General features: G+C 50.9%; 3 protein-coding genes across 3 annotated transcripts; all 3 read right to left on the bottom strand.

The window, feature by feature from the left end:
• Positions 1-11,274: 11,274 nt before the first annotated feature.
• On the bottom strand, positions 11,275-12,925 carry LOC127326137 (F-box protein At5g07610). Its single transcript, XM_051353008.2, has 2 exons — positions 12,766-12,925; positions 11,275-12,668 (listed from the first exon to the last, which is right to left on the bottom strand). Exon 2 carries the CDS (start codon positions 12,635-12,637, stop codon positions 11,504-11,506), a length of 1,134 nt encoding a protein of 377 aa, XP_051208968.1. The 5' UTR covers positions 12,638-12,668; positions 12,766-12,925; the 3' UTR covers positions 11,275-11,503.
• Positions 12,926-15,727: 2,802 nt separating this feature from the next.
• On the bottom strand, positions 15,728-16,600 carry LOC139839302 (uncharacterized). Its single transcript, XM_071829346.1, has 2 exons — positions 16,481-16,600; positions 15,728-16,357 (listed from the first exon to the last, which is right to left on the bottom strand). The coding sequence occupies exons 1-2, from the start codon at positions 16,598-16,600 to the stop codon at positions 15,728-15,730; spliced, it is 750 nt and encodes a 249-aa protein (XP_071685447.1).
• A 2,188-nt stretch (positions 16,601-18,788) lies between these two features.
• LOC127326133 (F-box protein At5g07610-like) lies at positions 18,789-20,251 on the bottom strand. The gene has a single exon (XM_051353004.2). The coding sequence runs from the start codon at positions 20,135-20,137 to the stop codon at positions 19,013-19,015; it is 1,125 nt and encodes a 374-aa protein (XP_051208964.1). The 5' UTR covers positions 20,138-20,251; the 3' UTR covers positions 18,789-19,012.
• Between the last annotated feature and the right edge of the window lie 275 nt (positions 20,252-20,526).

Raw genomic sequence — 20,526 nt, 5'->3', positions numbered from 1 at the left:
AGGAGAATCCAAAGAAGGTCCAAGGCATATACGTTCATCAATGGTGAAGTGTACAAGAGAAGCGTTACCGGTATCCTTCAAAGATGTGTGGAACCGGAAGAAGGGAAAGAAATGCTTGAGGAAATTCACCAAGGAGAATGTGGGCATCATGCTTCGTCAAGGGCGCTGGTAGCAAAAGTATTCCGGCATGGGTTTTATTGGCCCACTGCTTTGGAAAACGCTGAGGATTTAGTGAGAAAATGCAACGGGTGCCAGAGGTACGCCAAGCAAAATCATACCCCAGCGTCCGGTTTAAAAACAATACCATTAACATGGCCGTTCGCCGTTTGGTGCCTCGACATGGTTGGCCCATTCAAAACTGCAAGAAGCAGCATGACCCACATCTTGGTTATGGTGGATAAATTCACCAAGTGGCTAGAAGTGAAACCTATCGCAAAATGTGACGGGCACACAGCGGTGAAGTTCTTAAAAGATGTCATTTTGCGGTATGGATACCCGCACAGCATCATCACTGACAATGGAACCAACTTTGCTCAAGGTGAGTTCAAAAGGTTTTGTGAGGACAAGAACATCCGGTTGGATTTGTGCTCAGTAGCACATCCACAAGGCAATGGCCAAGTGGAAAGAATGAATGCGTTGGTACTTTCCGGTATCAAACCTAGACTCATTGATGCAGTGGAAAAGTCACCGGGATGTTGGCTCGATGAGTTACCATCAGTACTATGGAGTATAAGAACAACTCCAAACCGGTCTACCGGATACACTCCTTTCTTCATGGTTTATGGAGCAGAAGCGGTCATACCGACTGACATCATTCATGATTCACCAAGAGTACAGCTCTATACTGAGCAAGAGGTCAAAGAGGCCAGAGAAAATGATGTGGACTTGCTAGAAGAAGCAAGAGAGCTGGCTCTGGCAAGAACAGCCATTTACCAGCAAAACCTCAGACGCTATCATAACCGGAAAGTTAACCCGAGAGTTTTCCGGGAAGGAGATCTTGTGCTTCGCCTAGTGCAGCGCACTGAAGGCCGGCATAAGCTTTTGCCACCATGGGAAGGTCCCTTCATTGTAAGCAAGGTGCTTCACAATGATGCATACTACTTGATCGATGCGCAGGAGTGGAAGAAAGGAAAGGCGGACAGGTCCGGAGAAGAGAGCAAGCGTCCATGGAACGTAGCTCTGTTGCGTCCTTTCTACTCTTGAAGTGGTGGTGTAAGAAGTTCCTTTTTGTACCTTATATGCTATGAATAAAAGATGCCGGAACCTTGAATGAATCTCGGGGACTACCCCAATAAGGTTGCATGTAACTTGTTTATTTTTTCAGTTTACCGGTTGCTTATTGAATGTTTTTCTTTCCGGTTTAGTAGTGTGCTAAATCCTACCGGAGTCTTCGACTCTGCTGCTGTCCGCAAACCGGCTTCATGGCAAGCAAGATAAACCGGTAGGGGATAAGCACATGAACTGCGGAGAGGAACAGCAGGAAAGAACAATCCGGAAAATTTAACTAACCCCGGTTAAACCGGTTTTTTGCAAAATTTCAAAGTTATTTCTAAGTTCAAGAAGATGCTCGTTTGGTGAAAGAACCTTGTGCTCATACGCCAAAGAACACCCAGAGAAGGCAGGCAGAGCCAAGGCAAAAGAACCAAGTATGCATCAAATTGGATGCGGAAACAATTGGGAAATCTTTGCAGTGCAGGATAAAAGCAGAACCAAAAGCAAATATGCTAAAGCAAACATAAGATAATTAGCTACCGGTATAACTTACCGGCATAAAATGTTGTAGGATAAGCAAAAGCGGACTTAAGGTTTTACATCATACACCCCGGCATACCGGGGTCAAATTTAACAAAGTCTGTTGTAAAGCAAGCAGGAGCAGATAACTTGTTCAGGCCGCGGGGGCATCAGGTGGAGTGGCACCAGTCTCAGCGTCTTCAGGGGGAGCAGTGCTGGCCTCGGGAGCTTCCGGCGGCACGTCCTCAGCAGCCTCATCTTCATCTCCCTCGTCTTCTTCTTCCTCATCGCTGAGGTAGTCCTTGACACCAGGAGGGGGAGGGATGAAGGTGCGGACCTCGGCATACTCAGCAAGCCGGTAGGCCCGGTCCTGCCGCTTCGCGGTGAGCGCCGGATCCGTGTCCGTGGGAGCATCTTGGCGTACGCCTTGAAGGGCATCCAGATTCAGATCAGGGTACCAGGAGCATGCGGAGCGCAGCGCCGTGTCAGCTCCGGCACGAGCCGCGGAGCATTGCCACTCGCGAATCCGGTGCCCGGCATCCTTGAGCCGGTGGGCAGTAAGCGTGATGTTTTCCGGCAGCTCCTCCTCAGGCCACAGCACCTTGAAGATGTGGATGGCGGCAGATGGTAGGTCGGCAAGGAGCCGGTCGACGCAGCGCATGTGTTGGACTCGCGCGGAGAGGGCGACAAGATAGTCGTACCCATCCCAGTGCGCGTCCATATTGGGAAATTCCCGCGCCACCCGATCCTCCCTCACCTTCTTCACGGCGTAGACCTGGGATTCCGGGAAATGCTCTACAGGAAGAAGGAAAAAGCATAAACACAAGACACCGGAAAAAAGCATGTCGGAAGAACAAGGAACGAAGGTACATTTTCAAAAGGAGAAAGCTTATAAGCGAAAGAAGGGGCAAGGCAGGGACTTACGGAGAGCCAGCGCGTCAATCTTCATAACCAACCGATCGTATTCCCGGTGATCAGTGGTCATGGTATCAATGAGGCGCTCAGCTGCTTTCCGCGCTTTCCTCTCCTCCTCCAGCTCTGCCGTTAATACGGTGTTGGAGTTCGTGGAGTCCTCCACGACCTCCGCCAACCTGGCCTCAGCCGCGACCCGGGCGTCCTTGAGAGCTTGCTCGTGCTGAAGCACGGCTTGCATAGCCTGTTCCTTCAGCTTCCCGAAGGCGATCTTCTGGGCGTCCAGTGCCTCGTTGTGCTCCTTGAGAAGCTGCTCTTTCTCGCCTAAGTACCGGAAAGAAAGGTTTTAACAAGCGACAATAGATGAAATGAAAAAAGAACGGGTTAGCCGGAAAAGAAAGGGTGGTACCTTGGAGCTTGGCAACCTGGGCCTTAAGGGCCTCGATGGTAGCTTCCGGAACAACTGTTAAACAAAAAGATGCGTAAATATCAAAGAAGAAAACATTCCGGTGAAAAGATGCCGGAGGGAAAAGAACAAAACAAACCTTGGCAATGGCTGTGGGCCTCGGCAAGGTCCCGATGCTCCCACAGAAGCTCCTCAAAGAGTTGCTTCCGGGCGTCCGCGGTGCTCTGTTCAAAGGAAGAGGGTTGTGAAAAAGAAAGAAGCAAAGATCTTAACCCGAAACTCGGGGACTGGCTATGACGGTTTCGCGCGTTTCTAGTTGAAGTTTCGCGCTAAAAGCTACGCTCTCAACACGAAACTCGGGGACTGGGAGGATAGACAAGAGCCGGAAAGAAAAGAAACTGGCATCAACAAAAATTACAAGAGAGTTGGTAAAACTTACCACCACGTTGCTGGTAGCATCGTACCAGGCACTGTCAAACTCTTTCACGGCGCGTTTAAGCCGCGTGAAGTGTTCTTCAGTGCACCGAGGCCCAGCAGGGTCTGGCGCTGGAAGGCGGTCCTTCCCCAAGCCGCGGGTGGATGCAGAGATATCCGCATCGTTCCACTTTTGGGCGTAGGGGAGAAGGTGCCCCAGGTCCTTGCCCGCGCGATTCAGCGTAACGATCCGGCCTAGGACGCCGGAAGGTTTTTCCGGGACAGCAGCAGCAGCAGGACCGACGTGCAGCACCACGTCCCGCGAACCGCCTGAGGCGGCGCCCTCCACAGCCTTGCCACGGGAAGCCCCGGGCTTGAGGAACTTGGTGATCTTGGGGGTCTCTGGCGGCGCCGTTCGCTTGGCCACGGAAGGTCCTTGGCTTGGCGGCAGTGTCGGCGTGGTCCCGGTAGGAGGCGCGGGAGATACCGGCGCGGAAGTATCCGGCGCGGTGGAGGAGGAGCTTGGCTGCTTCTTTTTCTTCTTCGGGGAAGGAGGAACCAGAGGTTCCGCCTGCCCGGCATCTGTCTGGCCAGCGCCGATGTTGCTGGCGCCGGTGTCTTGGGCTTCTGGAGGGGAGGTGAAGTCCTCCTCCGCGCGGTGATCAGGAGGTGTTGGGGCCGCGCACCCCGAACTTGTAGTACCTCCCGAAGGGGAGGCAGAGGTGTTGCCGGCACCAGATGGTACCGGACTTGAGTGAGGAGGAGGAGTTGAGGTCCTTGCGGAGCCGGCAGAGCCCTCCGGCTTGGAGCCAAGCTCAAGCGCAGGGCTGAAAGAGAGAAAAAGAAAGCGGATTGGAAAAAAGCAACCGGAAAGGGACTCGGTGAAAATAGGGAAAACGCAAGAAAGAAAAGAAGAACTTACCCGGAAGAAACCGGCATCCGCTTCTGCTTGTAGCGCTTGGTGCTAACCTGCTTCCCTCCAATGACTTCTGTCCGAGGGCGTTTGGCAGGGGGAGCATGGCTAGGGCCGGCGCCAGCAGCTGGAGGATCACTCTCCTGGCCTTCGGCCATGAGTTTGTCCAGAAACTCGTCCCCAACCTCGGCCTGCAGGGGGGGCTCATGCTCATGGACCTGTGGGTTGATGCTGGCTGAGGGAATGTCTACAGAATGGCAGTAACAAAAAGAATATAAGAAAACGAACAGAAAGGCTACCTCAAGCAAGGTCAAGTCATCAGACGAACCAGCTGGTTCCGGCGGAGACTTGCCGAGGCGAGAAGCTGGAGTCCGGCCCATCCTCAGATCCAGCCAATGAATGACGGGATCCGGATCGTACTTGTCCAGAGGCCTCTTCCGGCAAGGGCCTCGTCGGTCTGAGTCAATCCGGGGGAAGCGGGCCTTAGCCTGAAAACAAAGGAAAAAAGGGAGATTAGTCGCAAGTATGAAAGTTACCGGTAATACGACCCGAGCCGCATATTCTCTTACTTCTTGGGACGGAGGATTTCTGGCGCTGAGAGGGCAAAGGCCCCACTCCCAGTCATCCAGCATGTCCGTTTGGCAGATTTGGCTAGCCTTTAGGACCACATCCTCCTTGCTCAAGGGCAGGCCGGTGATCTTGGTGGGATCACCGGGGCCGTACATCTCACTAATCTTGTGAGCGCGCTGCTGAAGGGGAAGCACCCGGCGGCAGATGAAGGCGCGGATGATATCGTCGGAGCAGATGTTGGTGCCCTTCATCAACTTCAACATGAAGCGTACCACCCGGTTCGTCTCGCTGTGATCCGTACCAGGGTTGTACTGCCAGTTGACCTTGGCGGGCAGCGCCGGGTTGAACGCCGGCAAGTTGATGAGGTCGACGGCGCCCTCGTTCTTCACGTAGAAGAACGTCGTCTGCCACAACCGGCAAGACTCGAGGCCGTTGAACTTAAAAAAGGGGCTCCCTTGGCGGGAGCCGATGATACAAGACCCGCATTGAACGGGGGGTTTGGGCTTGGGAATGTCCTTGCCCTGGACCGAGTTGATCCGGAGGGAGAAAAAGTGGGCAAACGTCTCGCGAGCGGGACGGATGCCAATGTAGCCCTCCATGAAGGCCACAAAACAAGAAAGATAAAAAATGGCATTGCCGGGAAGGTGGTGAGGTTGGAGTCGATAGAAGTTAAGGAATTGGCGAAAGAAATCGGAGGCAGGAAGGCCGAAGCCACGCTCAAAATGAGCAAGGAAAACAACGACCTCACCGGGTTCGAGCACCGGTTCGATCTCGTCACCTGGAAGCCGGCAGATGACTCCTTCCGGAATCCTCCTAGACCGGTAGAGCCAGTCGATCTCAAACTGAGTCACGTCGGAACCCCTCCAGGCTCCGCGTGTCTTATCCTTTCCGGAGGCCCGGCTAGATGTGCCGGCCTCTTGGTCTCGGCTAGATGCCAGATCCATCCGGGCCAGATCTTCGGTTAGCCCGTCGGAGGTGCTACTACCTTGGTTACTAGAGGTAGCAGCGGGGAGAGACCCTTCGCTGGACATATGGATCTAGGCGGCACCGGAATCTATCGGAAAACAGTTTTCCCCAAAGAGACCCTCGCGCGAAGATCTACGAGTAAGAGGAAAAGCAAAATAAAGAAGGGATAAATACTCTACCGCCCCCAAGATCTGAAATGCAAGAAGAAAAGGGGTAAAGGCGCATCGGGCCTAACCTGAGGCGGCGGAGTCGCGGAGGAAGAGGTTCGCCGAAGAAACGGTGAGCCTGCGGCCGGCGAAGAAGTCCGTCGACGGCGAGGTGAGGAAGAACTCGAGGAAGCACGAATGCAGCGGACGCGGTGAGGGCGCTGCAGAAGGTTCCCGCACGACGAAGTCCGGCGGAAGTACGGCGTGACTTCACCGGGCGACGGAGCTCGAGCGAGCGACGGCGGACGGAGAACGGTGAAGGCGCAGAGGCGAGGAGCACTGTGCGCGAGGAAGTGGAGAATGCGAGAAAAGGAAGAAGGAGCGGCGGTTGTCCTTATAAAGAAGAAGGGAGGTGGGCTGAAAACCGCTGGGCCGCGGCGGTTCGCCTCGCGGCCCGCGGCGGTTCGCACCATGGGCCGCCACGTGGCGGAGAGGTACACGCGAGATAATAGGAGGCCACACGGAGGCACACACGGGATCCAAAACGGCTAGTGGGATCCGCAGCGGTGCATTAAATGGGCGCGCGGGAGTCGAAGCGAAGTGACAACTGACACTGGCGCGTCAGTCACAGTGCGCATGTCTCTGTCGCGCGCGGGGCCCGAGATATTCTCGACTCCGCCGAGGAGGCGTTAAGTGACTAAGATACCGGAGAATGACTTGAAAAGAAAGATAACAAAAATCTGGGCAAAGATGCCGGATCCAAGCCCTAAGCCGGATGGATTAAACTGGTATCCAAAGACATGAGAAACTGGCATGGTCTGTTGGATAGAATCCGCCAGACTATACCAGCTTCGGGGACTAATGTTGGGGGGATGACCCCCGGTATGCCAAAGGCATGCCAAACCGGATGGTTTGAGCCATCAGGATACCGGTTAGATGTTCATGCCGGAGTCTAAGATAGGCGTTTGGCTGAACAGGCTAAGCCGGTATCCTCAGAGGAGGGATACCGGAACCGGATAGAGAAGGTACCGGTCCACCGGAAGGAAGAGCTTGTCGGCAAGGCTGGTCAAAGATCCTCTCCAGAGCTAGAAGACAAAGATGAGCTAAGCAAAGTAGCTTTAAACGAAGGGGCTGACGATAAAGAAAAAGATGACGAAGAAAGAAACCGGAGGACGTCAGCCTCCCTGATTAAAGAAGACCCCGGTGTCATCTATGATTAAAGTAGCTTTGTAAAGTAGCTTTGTAAAGTAGTTTGTCTAGTCAAAGATGCCATTAGGGTTTCTTGCACTGTAAGCCACCCTCTCCCCTATATAAGGAGAGGGGGCAGCCCTCCTTCACGGGCGCGGAACACAAAGGGAGAGAAAAACCTGTAACTTGTGAGAATCAATGAACATAGTGATCTAGAGCGAGTTCTTCCTTGTGTCTTTCTTCTTCAACCTCTGGCCTTGGCCAAGTTCTTGAGGAAACCATCCGGAAGTTCATCCCACCTGATCACAAACCCTCCCCCGAATCCTCTAGCGTCCATTCGGCCCCAATCTAAGCCATCCTATGGCATCTGTCTGTTCACCACGACGACAGTAACACCTTTCATGAACACCGGCCAAGAGGGGTAGATGCCGTCGGCAAGGTAGTAACCATAGTTGTACTCGTGTCCATTCACCGTGAAGTTCACTATGTGTGCTTCTCCCCTAAGCACATCAGTGAACAACGGCGACTGATTGAGTACATTGATGTCGTTGTTGGACCCGGCCACTCCAAAAAAGGCATGCCAGATCCAACGATCATACGACGCAACGGCTTCTAAGATTATGGTAGGGTGTTTGATGTCTCCCCTTGTGAATTGACCGGCATGCGCCACTGGGCAGTTCCTCCACTGCCAATGCATGCAATCGATGCTCCCTAACATGCCCGGAAAGCCACGCTCCTCGGCTTTCGCTAACAGACGCTGAGTATCCGCGACAGTTGGTCGATGGCAAAACTCTTCCCCGTAACAGTGAATGATGCCTTCACAGAATCTATCTAGACAATCTGATGAAGTTTGTCTAGCTAACTTAAGCCACTCATCTATCGTATCTGCAGCGGCTCCATAAGCTAATAAACGGAAAGCCGCAGTACACTTTTGTAGGGGAGAAAAACCAGCACGGTTGAGATCATCAACTCTTTGGGTGAAATACGGAGAGTATTCACCAAATCTATCCACAATGCGTAGAAAAAGGGATCGCCTCATCTGATACCTTCGCCGAAAGTAGCTTGGAGGATAATTACAGTCGTTGGCGAAGTAGTCGTCGTAGAGCCGATCGTGGGCACCCAGACGATCACGCCTGATGAACTCTCGATGGCGTCGCGGCCGTCTTGGCTCCGCCTCGAGGTTGAGCATCGCCTCCTCATACTCCGCCTGGAATGCACCGATCATATCACCCTCCATTCCATCGCTCGAACTGCTGCTAGACGAAGACATGGCGTTGAGAGGAGTGGAAATGGAGAGTGGAGGAGATGAAGTGAGGTGTGGAATGAGTGAAACCATATGGGGGTATTTATAGGGGGTGGGGATGAAATTTTGGGGTTTTTGGCTTTTTTTTCGAATTTTTTGAGCCAGCAACGGCTACCCCAACGGCTAGCTGATGTGGACGAATCAGATCTCGCCACATCAGCTAGCCGTTACCCCCTCCCTCTCGCTTCCGCTCTCGCCCCGACCCGCCAACGCACCGCCTAGCTCTCGCCCCCCTCTCGGCGCCAGCGCGGGCGGCAGCCGGGCGGTAGCGGGCGCTACCGCCAGGCGGTGGATCCACCGTCCCGCGCTGCCGTCTCGCCCCCCTCTCGCCCCCCTCTCGCCTCCCAGCGGGCGATACCGCCCCGCCTACAGCCCGCGTTGGCACCAGCCTTACATGCAAAGGCGCCATTGGGACAACTTTAGTTTGCCTGTGCATTGTGATACCATTCCACAAATTTGATTCCGTTAGAGCCTGCCGGTGCTACCTGACGTCCTTGCAAGTTATATATCAGGAGCGCTAAGATAAGCCTTATGTCCAGCAGACAGAACAGGTCAGAGACTAAAACATTATCAGAAGGAAAGTGCTGAGGATCCTCCGGAGGATATTCGCCCCCGAACCTCCGCCTCCCCTGCCCGACACGTGTCCTTCAGGACCACACCCATGTGAAGCACTCCGGTTCCCCGCGCACGCACAGAAAGAAAAAATAAAAGCAAAACAATCCCCATAGACAGGGCAAACATGCCCCTACTGGCCGCACATTCATCCCCCAACGCACGGACCTCGCCGGCGACGCATCGACTCCGGTTGGCAGCACCTCCACCAGTCTATGCAACATCAGGACCTTGCAGCACCGCCGGTAGCACTCCGACGGCTGAGAGCACGGAGGCGGCGTCGAGGTCAGCGAGCTTGCAACACCACCACGGATCTTGACGGTAGGCTTGCAGCATGGAGGTGGCGCCATCAACGGCGACGTTCACCGCTCGCAGCTCCAACCGCCGCTTGCAGCTCCAGCGGCGTAGCGTTGCAGCTCCGGCGGCGCACCATTGCAGCTCCAGTGGCATACCATTGAAGCTTCGGCCGCTGCTTGCAGCTCCGACGCCGTAGCTTTGCAGCTCTGGCGTCGCACCATTGCAGCTCCGGCGGCGCACCTTTGCAGCTCCGGTGGCCACCGTTTGGAGCTCCGCTGGCCAGCCATTGCAGCTCTGGCGGCTAGCGTTTGTAGCTCCCGCGGCCAGGCATTGCAGCTCCGGCAACACACCAACGCAGCTCTGACGGCAAACGTTTGCAGCTCCGGTGCCGTACAATTGCAGCTCCGGCGCCGGACCACTGCAGCTCCCGCGTCGCACCTTTGCAGCTCTAGCGGCGCACCACCGGTGACGACCGGTAGCACCACCATCTTCCCCCCCTGGAAACACTTCTCCTAAGTGCAGGAAGCACCCTCGCCCTCCCTTGGTAGCTCCTCCATTACCGCTCGCAGCACCCTTGGCGCCGCTCGCAGCATCCCTGGCGCCGCTCGTAGCGCCGCCGCTCCCAGCAACGTCGACGACCCTCGCGGTGCTGGCTCCCTCTTGCTGCGACGAGCTGTCGTCCTCGCATCAAGGCGGCGCTGGCTTGGAGCGACGGGAGAGGGTGAGAGGTGCTCGACGGCGGAATGGCGAGGGGATGCGGAGGTTGGCATGGTGGAGGGGCGGTTCGCCGGTACGGCTCGATCTGGCCGGAGGAGAGAGAGGGCGCTGGTGAAGATAGAAAGGGGAAAATTTTGTGGAGAAGAAAGGAGAAGGCTCAACGTGGTGGGCCTCACCCGTTTCCTATCGACCACGCGGAGGGACGCGTGGCGAGCTCTGGAGTCGGAGGTTGCTAGCGTTGTATCCTCTGATGGTTTTAAAGCATTTTCCTTATCAGAAACCAGAATAACATGATCAATCAAATCCGAGACAGAAGTAAGCACTACGTTCCCATCGAGAGTAATCGGCTGGCGACTGCCAACTCTTGGCAGCCTGACCAACTCCAACCCTCTTAATCACACAAAGCTTTAACAGCTCAATTATCTTCAAGATGCATCTCCAACTGTATGATATGCTATCTCTCACCAACGCAGCACCTTCTAGGTTGACATCCATCATCAAAGTAGGGAAGTGCTACCATTCTACTTGAGCCCCACCCGCCAAGGCACTAATCTTTTTTCCCAATATTTTCTACTTCCACTAGCTAGTGTACTATCCTTCTTAAGTGTGAAACTCCTCTTATGTGCATATGTAGCACTGGCATTTTGTGCTCATTTTTGCAAATGCTTTTGTGATAGAGGATGTCTTTCAAAACAGCTGCTACATTTGGTCTTGGCAAGGAGCTGGTCGATCAGAAGCAAATGCAGGATTAACTAACTCATCCATGGAAATTTACTTCGGAATTTCAGAACATTGAATTGAACTTTGCTACATGGAATTTAAGATTGCCAGACACGAAAATCTAATTATTTCGTGGTTTACATAATTGCTAGTGAGGTTGCATTCCACACGATCTTTAGTTCTTTACATGTGAACATCTGCCATGACTCCATATATTCATCGAACAAGATGGCCTATGGTAGGAAGAATATGAATGCCGGTTCACACTGTCATCACAATAAAAGGTTTGCTAGTATCAAAGCATTTAGTCAGTATTGTGCCCTTTTAAGTGCAGCTATCAAATGTCAACATATAATAGAATTACTCACAAGCAAGTAACTGAATCACTGATAATGCAAAATCAACTTATATGATCTCCATGGTTCCAAACTGAAATTGCTATAAAAAGTAGGTTTGAATCAAAAGTACAGACAAAAGTACCGCAAAACCAAATACCCAAGGTGCTGCTCCATGGTATAATTTTGCCACAGCTCAAGATCAATAAATGGAAAGGCATCGATGTCATCTCAAGGAATCAGTTATTGACCTTTGCGTTGTGCATATCATATCTAGTCATGATTAGCCAATGATTCCGTGAACAAGGGCACATATGGAAGATATGGACATGACCCATATAATTTTACCCTGAGGCTACAGATAGGACGAACCTCCCCATGATCCATGTCATATGACATTAGCACATCCCCGCCACGCATAATATAGAAAATCAAACTGCATTCTGGGTGAATTGCAATCAAAGTGTATTGTCCTCCATTTATCAAACCCTTATGTCCGAGAAGCCGGGAGGTGCTAATGTTGTACTTAAAGTTCCATTCACCGCTCTGGTAGTTCTCCAGGATCCAGACTGAGAGTGTAGAGGCATCTCTTTCCCTAACATTCAGATAATGCAACCGACCCTGAGACTGATCAATGAAAGCAGCATTCAAATTCCAAATATTTTCAGCACCCATAGTGTCCAACAAAGGAATAGTCCTCCATGACTTGCCCTCCCTGTCCACAGCAACTATGGTTGAATCAAGAGAGATGAAATGCAGCATGCCATTGAGAAAAACGCTTTTGTCATACAATGCAACATCATCGCCCCAACCATTTTCACTGTGACTCCAAGCTCCCACTCTTGACGAGTATATATCTACTCCGGTGATGTACCCTTCCACATCCTCTAGCATTGAGAACAGATGGAAATGGGAGGAAACTGCTGGATCGAAACCCAAGCGACTTACGTAGACCTGGGTCTTCCGGTCAGAAGAGGGCAAGATTAGCCATTTCTCGGTCGCTGGATTGCACACCACGTAATCGAATTCATATCTGGGACTGGGGGAAACCTTCCGGCAGTGAAGGAAGAGTAGGCCGTTGCAGCAGTCCTTAGGTACAATGGTTGTGTAGCCGATCAGGAAAGAAAGTGACGGATCAGAAACAGGCTGTTCTTCCGCTCCTGAAATGCTGACAAAATCGGAAACAGTTAACATGGCGCCGAGCCGTGGTGTGATTCCGCGGAAGAAACCCAAGAGGGACTGGGGGAGCTTCTTGCGGTAGGCCCGGTGGGTGATGAGGCCGCGCCAGTGCCATGAGACGCACTTGAAACGGCAGACAGATTTGACGGGCAGCCTCGAGAGGATCTCAACGACAAGGTCGTCGGTGAGATCGGCAGCGGGGTTGCGGCTCTTGGCGGAATGGTCCATCGGTCGGCAGGCGGAACACCAATCTGTTAATCTGGGGAATGGATGAGAAAGATTAGAGATCCGTGAAGAGAAGAATCATGTTATCAAGGGAGTGTTTCAAATGAAGGGAAAGACGAGCGGGAAGGCACCAAGATCAACCGGGCCGGCTACGGCGCAGCCGCCATGGTCGTGGAAGAGGGCAGGGGCCGAGGGGGCTGGGGGCGGACGGCGGCGGCAGAGCTTGGGGTTTGCGACGAGACTTTGGGGCTGGGCCGCGGTCCGCTCCTGCTACAACGTTTGCTTCTGTTCGGCAGACTTTTTTCTTTTCTAGACCAGCTTTGGGTCGTTTCGATCCAGGCTTCATGGCTCCCGGTAATTTGGAGAAAATATTAGGTATTTCCAAAATTCTGATTTGCTTGCTGGGTGGCCTACACCTCCAATATTTGCAGAGTTTCGATAAAACATACATATATTTTGGGCCACACAAAATGTTACGGAGTATTTTTGTTGATCTGAAAAATAAGAACTCGTTTTATCTTTTTTGAGGTTTCAAATGTGGTTTTTGAATTAAAAGTAGCTGTAGGGAGTTAATAGCAACTTTTAGTGTTTATGAAGTTTTAAAGATTCCAATGCTTCGCAGAAGTGCAAGCACATAAGAGGATGACCGGGATACGAAGCGATGCATTGACTTCGCCATATGTATTGTTTTATGTATATTATCAATGTGATTTGTCTTATAACTATAGCCACGGATTGAGCGAAAGCCGCCCAAATGAAGATCTTTCCTTTCCACAAAAAGTGAGCCGGGTTTCCCTTTGTTACCATGTTATTTTTTTATTGACTTTGAAACCAAAGCAACGATGCTACCCAAATTTGTATGGATTGGATTTTTGTGACTTGAATACAGGATTATAAACATCCAGTCTAACCTCCTTTTAAGAGTCAATCAGTATAATGAAGGCACCTTTTGGGTTCTATCAAAACAATTGTTCCTACATTAGTTAGTGATACTAGGCAGCGTCCTGTCGTGCTGGTCGCGGGGCAAATCGTTACCGTCGAAGAAGAATGGTCACCGCCTCTCCATGTTGCTCCGCACTTCCCCAAGCTGACGCAGATCAAGGAGGAAAATTGTGCTGGCAACCGCGCTCCATGTCACCCTCCTCGATCCCCACGGCGTCGCATCTCCATGAGCCACCGATCTTGACCGCTCTCCACTTGAATCTGCCGCCTCCTCTTCTCTGAGCAGCCTCTCCACCAGTACATACAAAAAATAATGAGAAAGACTGGGAGAGGTAGCACGCATCGGGCCATAAACAGCCCACGCGTGGGGACACAGTCACCAGCGCCGCTTTGACCGACCCACAAAGCTCCAACATCCGACAATTTAAACAGAACTGGTTCACCCCTATCCAAGCATGTTGCAGCTATGGGCACACCCGTATCATACCAAGCGAGCCCACACTGCTCACATGTTCGTAGGAAAACAAACTCTCGGCTACACAAAAACGCTACCAAGACCCAAAAGTGCACACATAAAAGAAACAACGGGAGGTATATCCACGTGACTGCGCCATGTTAATCCAGAGATAGGCCTCAACATTCTTAGTATATTACTTATACTTATGCCTTGCACTGCCCTGCTTTGTACTCGCAAGGTCTGTCAAACTCTCGTATTTTATTTTCTTATTATTTTTGTAATCAGACAACGAGAGAACATGGGTATCTCGAACAAGGTGATCGCACGAGGATGTGTTAGGCATGCGGGAGTTTAACGTCAACCTTATATCAAGTGAAAGTTAACAGCGAGCTTTCTGACCTTGTTATCCCCACTAGAGGACTAAGACAGGAAGACCCTCTCTACCCCTATCTTTTCCTCTTTGTTGCTGAAGGTCTCACTACAGCCCTCCAAGATGCAATCAGTAGGAGAGAAATGAAAATTTGCAGAAGAGCTTATGGGATATCCACCTTCTTTTTGCGATGACAGTCTCCTCTTCTTGCAGACAAATGCCGAGCAAGCGCTTGTTATCAAGTCAGCCATACAAAATTTGAAAGAGGAACAGGCCAGCTCATTAGCCCAAATAAAGGTTCAATTCTCTTCAGCAGCCAGTGCTCTGCACAATTACAAATAGATATCAAACACGTTCTGTCAGAGTACCTTTGAGGAAAAATATCTGGGGTTTCCCACCATTGAAGGGAGAGTCAAAGCTATATTATGGGGCTTTTTAAACTACCGGCTAGGTTCCATGGTCACATGAAAATGACAAGATAATTTTGGTGTGGAGAAGATGATGAACATAGGAAGGTGCATTGGTCAGCGTGGGAAAATCTTACAAAACCCAAATGTATTTTAGGGGTAGGCTTTAGAGATACAATAATGCTCTTTAATCAGGCCTTGCTTGCTAGGAAAGCATGGAGAATACTAAATAAACCTGAAGGTCTCTATGCAAAACTATTAAGAGCCATCTACTATCCTAGAGGGAAACCTACTGGACAATGTTTTCAAAGGAGATGCGTCTCCAGGATGGAGGGGAATCGAGCATGGATTGGAGCTCCTAAAACAGGGAGTTTTATGGTGCATTGGACATGGATCAAGTGTTAGGATTTGGCGTGATAGTTGGATCCCAAGGAGGAGTGGTCTGAAAATCTCCTCCAAACGGGAATCTTCAAGACTTATCAAGGTTATTTTTTTGACCGGGGCTACGGCGGGCTTACGCCAGCCTGAACAACTTAATAACAGCGATAGTACATGGGATCATTACAAATTTTTAGAGGGAAGAGAGGAACAGGAGATCTAGAAAGATTCAAGGCGGCTCGAACCCATTACACCAATTATTAAGAGAGAGGGAGGGAGAGGGGGTGTTACAGCGGTGGGCCCAAAGTCTAATGTCCTCAATGCACCTACGGAAAACCACAGCAATGTCTTCAATGACGCCATTGAAGGTTCGGGTGTTTCTTCTCTTCCAGATGTTCCAGGCGATGGCGGTGCAGATGGTGGTTTCCTCGTAGAGTCTGCATCGCGTCATCCAGAGGTCGGAGGTCGGTGAGGTTGGAGGGGGGCGCGCCCCCCCCAGTGTCGAAGCCTGGGAAGAAGGATTTCCAAACTTCGCGAGCCTAGGGGCACGTCAGCAGTAGGTGGTGCGTGTCTTCATGTTGGAAGCAGGAAAGGCAGGCAGCAGTGTTGCAGAGTTGGTGTCGGAAACACCGCTCGTTGGTGGGGAGACGTTTCTTCCAGGCGAGCCAGCAGAAGACTTTGCACTTGAGGGGGGCAGCACTCCTCCAAACCTTTCCCGCAACCTCCTCGATTTGCAGATGCCTGAAAGAGTTGGTATAGACACTTTTGTTCGAGAGTTTTTTGTTGGTGAGGCGGTCCCAACGGGTGTCCGGGGAATCATGTCGCAGGGCCACTGAACAAAGCTCGCTGGCAAGGGTACGGAGGTCGGTCTCCGCAGCCAACGAGAGGCGCGGTCTAAGGGTGTCGCGCAAGTCGGGTGCCAGAGCAGTGGCAACATTGATATTAGGGCTGGTGGAGTGGGAGAAAAGGTCTGGGAACCGGTCCTGAAGAGGGGTATCGCCAAACAAAAGGTCAGCCCAGAAGGCGGTCGAAACTCCATTGGCAACGAAGACCTTGGTAATGGCACGGAAGGTACTAAGCCCGACCGCAATGTCCTTCCAAACGGGGGTGTCTAGGTAATGGTAGTCCCCAAGATCTCTGGTGCCATTCCAGCCGTACCTACGGCGGAACTAGGAGGCCCAGGGGGCAGTGTTGTCGGAGTGGAGCTTGGTGAGGAATTTTGTTAGGAGGGCAGAGTTTTGAGAGTGGATGGAGAGAACGCCCAACCCCCCACGGTCTTTTGGAACACATACGTCTTTCCAGGCAACCTTGCACTTGCCTCCATGGCAGGTTTCTTCTCCAGTCCAGAGGAAAGCCCGACAACGCTTGTCGATAGCCTCAATAACCCCAGCGGGGAGGAGCCCAGCGGCCATGGCGTGAGCAAGCATGGCCGTTAGAACGGAATTTACAAGGACCATGCGTCCTCCAATGGGCAGACACCGGTCGCATCACCCCGAAAGGCGCATGTCACTTTTCTGAATAATGGGGGCAAGGTCTAAGGGTCTAAGTTTATAGGTAGAGAGGGAAGACCAAGATAGGTCTGGGGGAAAGAGGAAACGGGGCACCCAAAGGCGTGGGCCATGGAGAGGGCTATGGTTTTGTCGGTCTTGATGGGAACGAAGGTGCTTTTGTGGAAATTGATGGCGAGACCAGCGGCCGCAGAGAAATTATCGAGAACAGCTTTGAGATTTGCCACATGCTCAGGGATAGCCCGAATAATGATAAGAGTGTCATCGGCATATTGGAGGATGGGGCAAGGGAGGTCATCGACAAGGGGGTGCAAGAGAAGGCCCTTGCGCGAGGCTTGGAGAATCATCTGATGAGCACATCTCTATGATAGATACAACCAATACTCCTACAACCACATCTCAGGTACATTCATTACTAGGAATCCTTCCTGATAGATTAAGCAACACTGTAGGTTTTTGGTTGAAGTCTATTCCTGTAACCTCTGAACCGATGGTCGGAGATGATTGTAATACTGTTGTTATGCAAAATCCTGGTGGTTCTAAAAAAAAGTTTAAATAGGTTTGGGCACTCTGTTGGAGCCTGACCTGTTCTTAAACGCTCAACACACTCATATGTTAGGGAAGCATCAAATGAGACTTTTTTTCCTTGTTCGTTTGGATCCGGAGAAAGTGCCTTTATATAAAGGATCCTCGAACCCTCAATGAAATTTCAACCCATCATGGAAACATAGTAAGGTGAGCCTGACCAGAGGGTCATATTGCTAGCTGAAGCAGGAGTGTGCTCTACCTAGCAACCCGGGTTCAAGTCTCAGACACCGCGGTTTGCTGCTCATAGCTCCCCTATAAGAATATGCCATGGGTGCTCGCCCATGGGTCTCGTTTTTTTAAACATAATAAGGTCGCCATTATCAAGACCTAACTTTGTAGGTCAAATCTAGTCGTTGTATTATGTAATCTTTACATCCATATTCACATACAAGCAGAGGTAGGGCTATTACCATTCTCAGGGGCCTAGGATAAATCATACTGACATTGTTGTCTCGGGGGGTCCATCGAATTCATAGCCTCCACATATACCGTCTTCATGAACACCCTCACAATGATAATGTCAGCATAAACTAATTATCAACAGTAGGCGTGCACCATGGAGCACTGGAGCCCAAGCGGATTTGACCTTCTCCAAAGTCATTCCCACACTCATCCTTACTAAAAAGGGATTCTAATTAAACGTTAGCACCTCCCACGCTCATCCTTACTAGAAAGGGATTTTAAGGATAGGATACAACATTGACTACGTCCACCTATTTGCTTCAGGATATTTTTTGGAATGTTTGAATTCGAAATTTTGAAGCTTCAAAAGAAAGGACCCTGAAGCCCGAGCACAATTTTGAGTTTTCGGAGGACATCCTGACTACTGTTACATCCAAAGCCCCGAAATATTTACCTACTCAGATGGCGAAGATACAAGGATCACTCACTCGAGCTTGTGCAGAACTGAACTAGCATTAATTTCCTTCCTGAGAATAGCTCCTAATACTCATCAGAACATGACGCTGCCAACGTCGGATGCATTTATCCTATTTAAGAATGTAGGATCTAGGATGTACATGAAGGATAAACAGTGGAGCATGAATGTGCGATCACCTTAACTTAAGCAGTATGGGCGTGAAACTTGTTCACCCTTGTAGTACCAGGGTACTGTTTTCAGAGAGTAAATAGAGAGAACAAATAATAAGCGTATCTATTTACAACCGAACTGTGATATCCTTGATTACCTGTTCCAAGGCGAATGAGAATTTTGGCCTCTGATGGAAACTTCCAGCAGTATATCTGTCAAAATCAACTTCAACTATTCACATTTGCAATGAATGGTGCAAAGCTTTATGTTTGCGCTCAACCAGATAGAAAATCAGGCAGTGCACCATGCATTTTCCAACTGAGCGATAGAATAAAAGAAGAAAGAGAAAATCCATGTGTAATCTCCTCCTGAAAGCACAAGAAACGTGTACTCTCACATGGATCACAAGTATCGTAGGTGCAGGCAAATATTTAGGAACAGTATAAACAAGCAAAAGAGTAGAATCAGATAAACATATATCTTTAAAAATCATATTTTTGCAGTCTTCTTGACTAATCAATATTTCCTAGAACAAGCCAGAGTACATCAACAAGCTTACAGAAAGTGTCAAATGATCAAGCAGATTTACCAAGGTCTCATGCCTCAATTTGTTAACAAGCGCACGACCCGAGCTTCACTCTCATCCAATGTAGTAAATGGGCATCTTCACTTCAAACTTTGTAGGGTATACACCACTTCTAGTTCTGATCAGCCGGTGACTCAGAGAACAAGGGTACATATGGAAGATATGGCCCGCAGAAATCATATTCAAGATTGCGGATAACAGAAACTTCACCACGATCCTTGTCATACGAAACCAGCGCATTCTCACTCTTGAGGAAAAGGAAAACCAGTGAACACTCTGGATGAACAGCAATCACATTGTAGTCCTGAAAAATGAAATCTTTCTTCGTGGAAAGCTGAGAAGAACAAGGGGTGATGCTGTACTTAAAGACCCATTCACCGCGGCAATAGTCCTCCAGGATCCAGACAGATAGATTGGATGGATACCTTTTCCTAGTGTAACTGACATAACAAAGGCGTCCCTGAGTTTGAGAAATAAAACCATCACTCCCAAAAGCAAAGATTTCAGCAACCACGTTCTTCAGCGATCGGATAGGGATAGTCCTCCATGTCTTCCCCTCCATGTCCACGGCCACTACCGCAGGATCATCAGTGACCAAATTCAGCATGCCATTGAGAAAGACACTTCCTGATGCAGAAGCTATCTTCTGAGTTTCATCATCCCAACCAGTTTCCCTCTGGCTCCACTCTCCGGTCTGGGACGAGTAGATCTCCAAACCAGTGATGCATCCAACCCGATCTTCCTGCAGCAGCGCAACCAGGTGGAAGTGCGAGGAGACGGCCGGATCGAAACACAGGTGCACTGGCACCTTGCGATCCATGTACCCGGGGACTACTCGCCATTTCTCGGTGGCGGGATTGTACACAACTCGATCGAACTCTTCTGGCGGATACTCATGCGAGCAGTTGCAGAGGAGAAGACCATTGCAGTGGTCCTTGAGAACGGTATGCTTGTAGCCGCGTGAGAAGGACAGCGCTGGATCGGAAAAGGGCTGGTCTTGCTGGTTCCCCGAGAAGCCGGCGAAAGAGGGAGCCACGCCCGAGTGCCCGATGCGGTTGAAGAAGAAGCCGGAGAGGGTCTGGGGGAACCTCTTGCGGTGGGCGGGGTCGGAGATGAGGCCGCGCCAGTGGCGGGAGACGCACTTGAAGCGGCAGAGCGATTTGGCTGGGAGCAGAGAGAGGATCTCGATAATTAGGTCGTCGGTGAGGTTGGCGGCGGGGTTGCTACAGAGGTCCATCGGTGGAGAAGCATTGGGCGTTGGAGACGAAAGATTATGATTATTTGTGGCCTTGGAGAAAGGAAATCGAAAGGGACGCACCTAAAAATACGGACAGGGTGCTTTGTTCCCATCCATGCTCCGGCTCTGCCTGGCAAGTAATCCCCGAACCCTATTCGCCGGGAATCTCCAACCGGGCGACCCAAACCGCACCGCACGATCCGGATGAGTCGAGCTGGACAAAAACGTGGACCGAGCGCGCGGACCCATCCCTAAAATGGATGGTCGCGGCGTCCGGGACGACCCAAATCCGGCCCAAATCTGGGGTGAGTATGCGTGGCCGCGGACGCCGAAAATAGAAACGTTTTTTTCATTGGAAAATAACCATTACAATTTTTTTTAGCCTACTA

The sequence above is a fragment of the Lolium perenne genome, chromosome 4 (assembly GCF_019359855.2).
Source record: "Lolium perenne isolate Kyuss_39 chromosome 4, Kyuss_2.0, whole genome shotgun sequence".
NCBI lineage: Eukaryota > Viridiplantae > Streptophyta > Magnoliopsida > Poales > Poaceae > Lolium > Lolium perenne.
This window is presented reverse-complemented; position numbering and strand designations above follow the sequence as displayed.

Coding starts and splice junctions, on each gene's coding strand:
- LOC127326137 (XM_051353008.2), bottom strand. CDS start 12,637: ATGGACCATTCCGCCAAGAGCCGCAACCCCGCTGCCGATCTCACCGAC.
- LOC139839302 (XM_071829346.1), bottom strand. CDS start 16,600: ATGGCCGCTGGGCTCCTCCCCGCTGGGGTTATTGAGGCTATCGACAAG. Junction 16,358..16,480: donor GCAAGGTTGCCTGGAAAGAC/GTATGTGTTCCA, acceptor TGGGCCTCCTAG/TTCCGCCGTAGGTACGGCTG.
- LOC127326133 (XM_051353004.2), bottom strand. CDS start 20,137: ATGGACCTCTGTAGCAACCCCGCCGCCAACCTCACCGACGACCTAATT.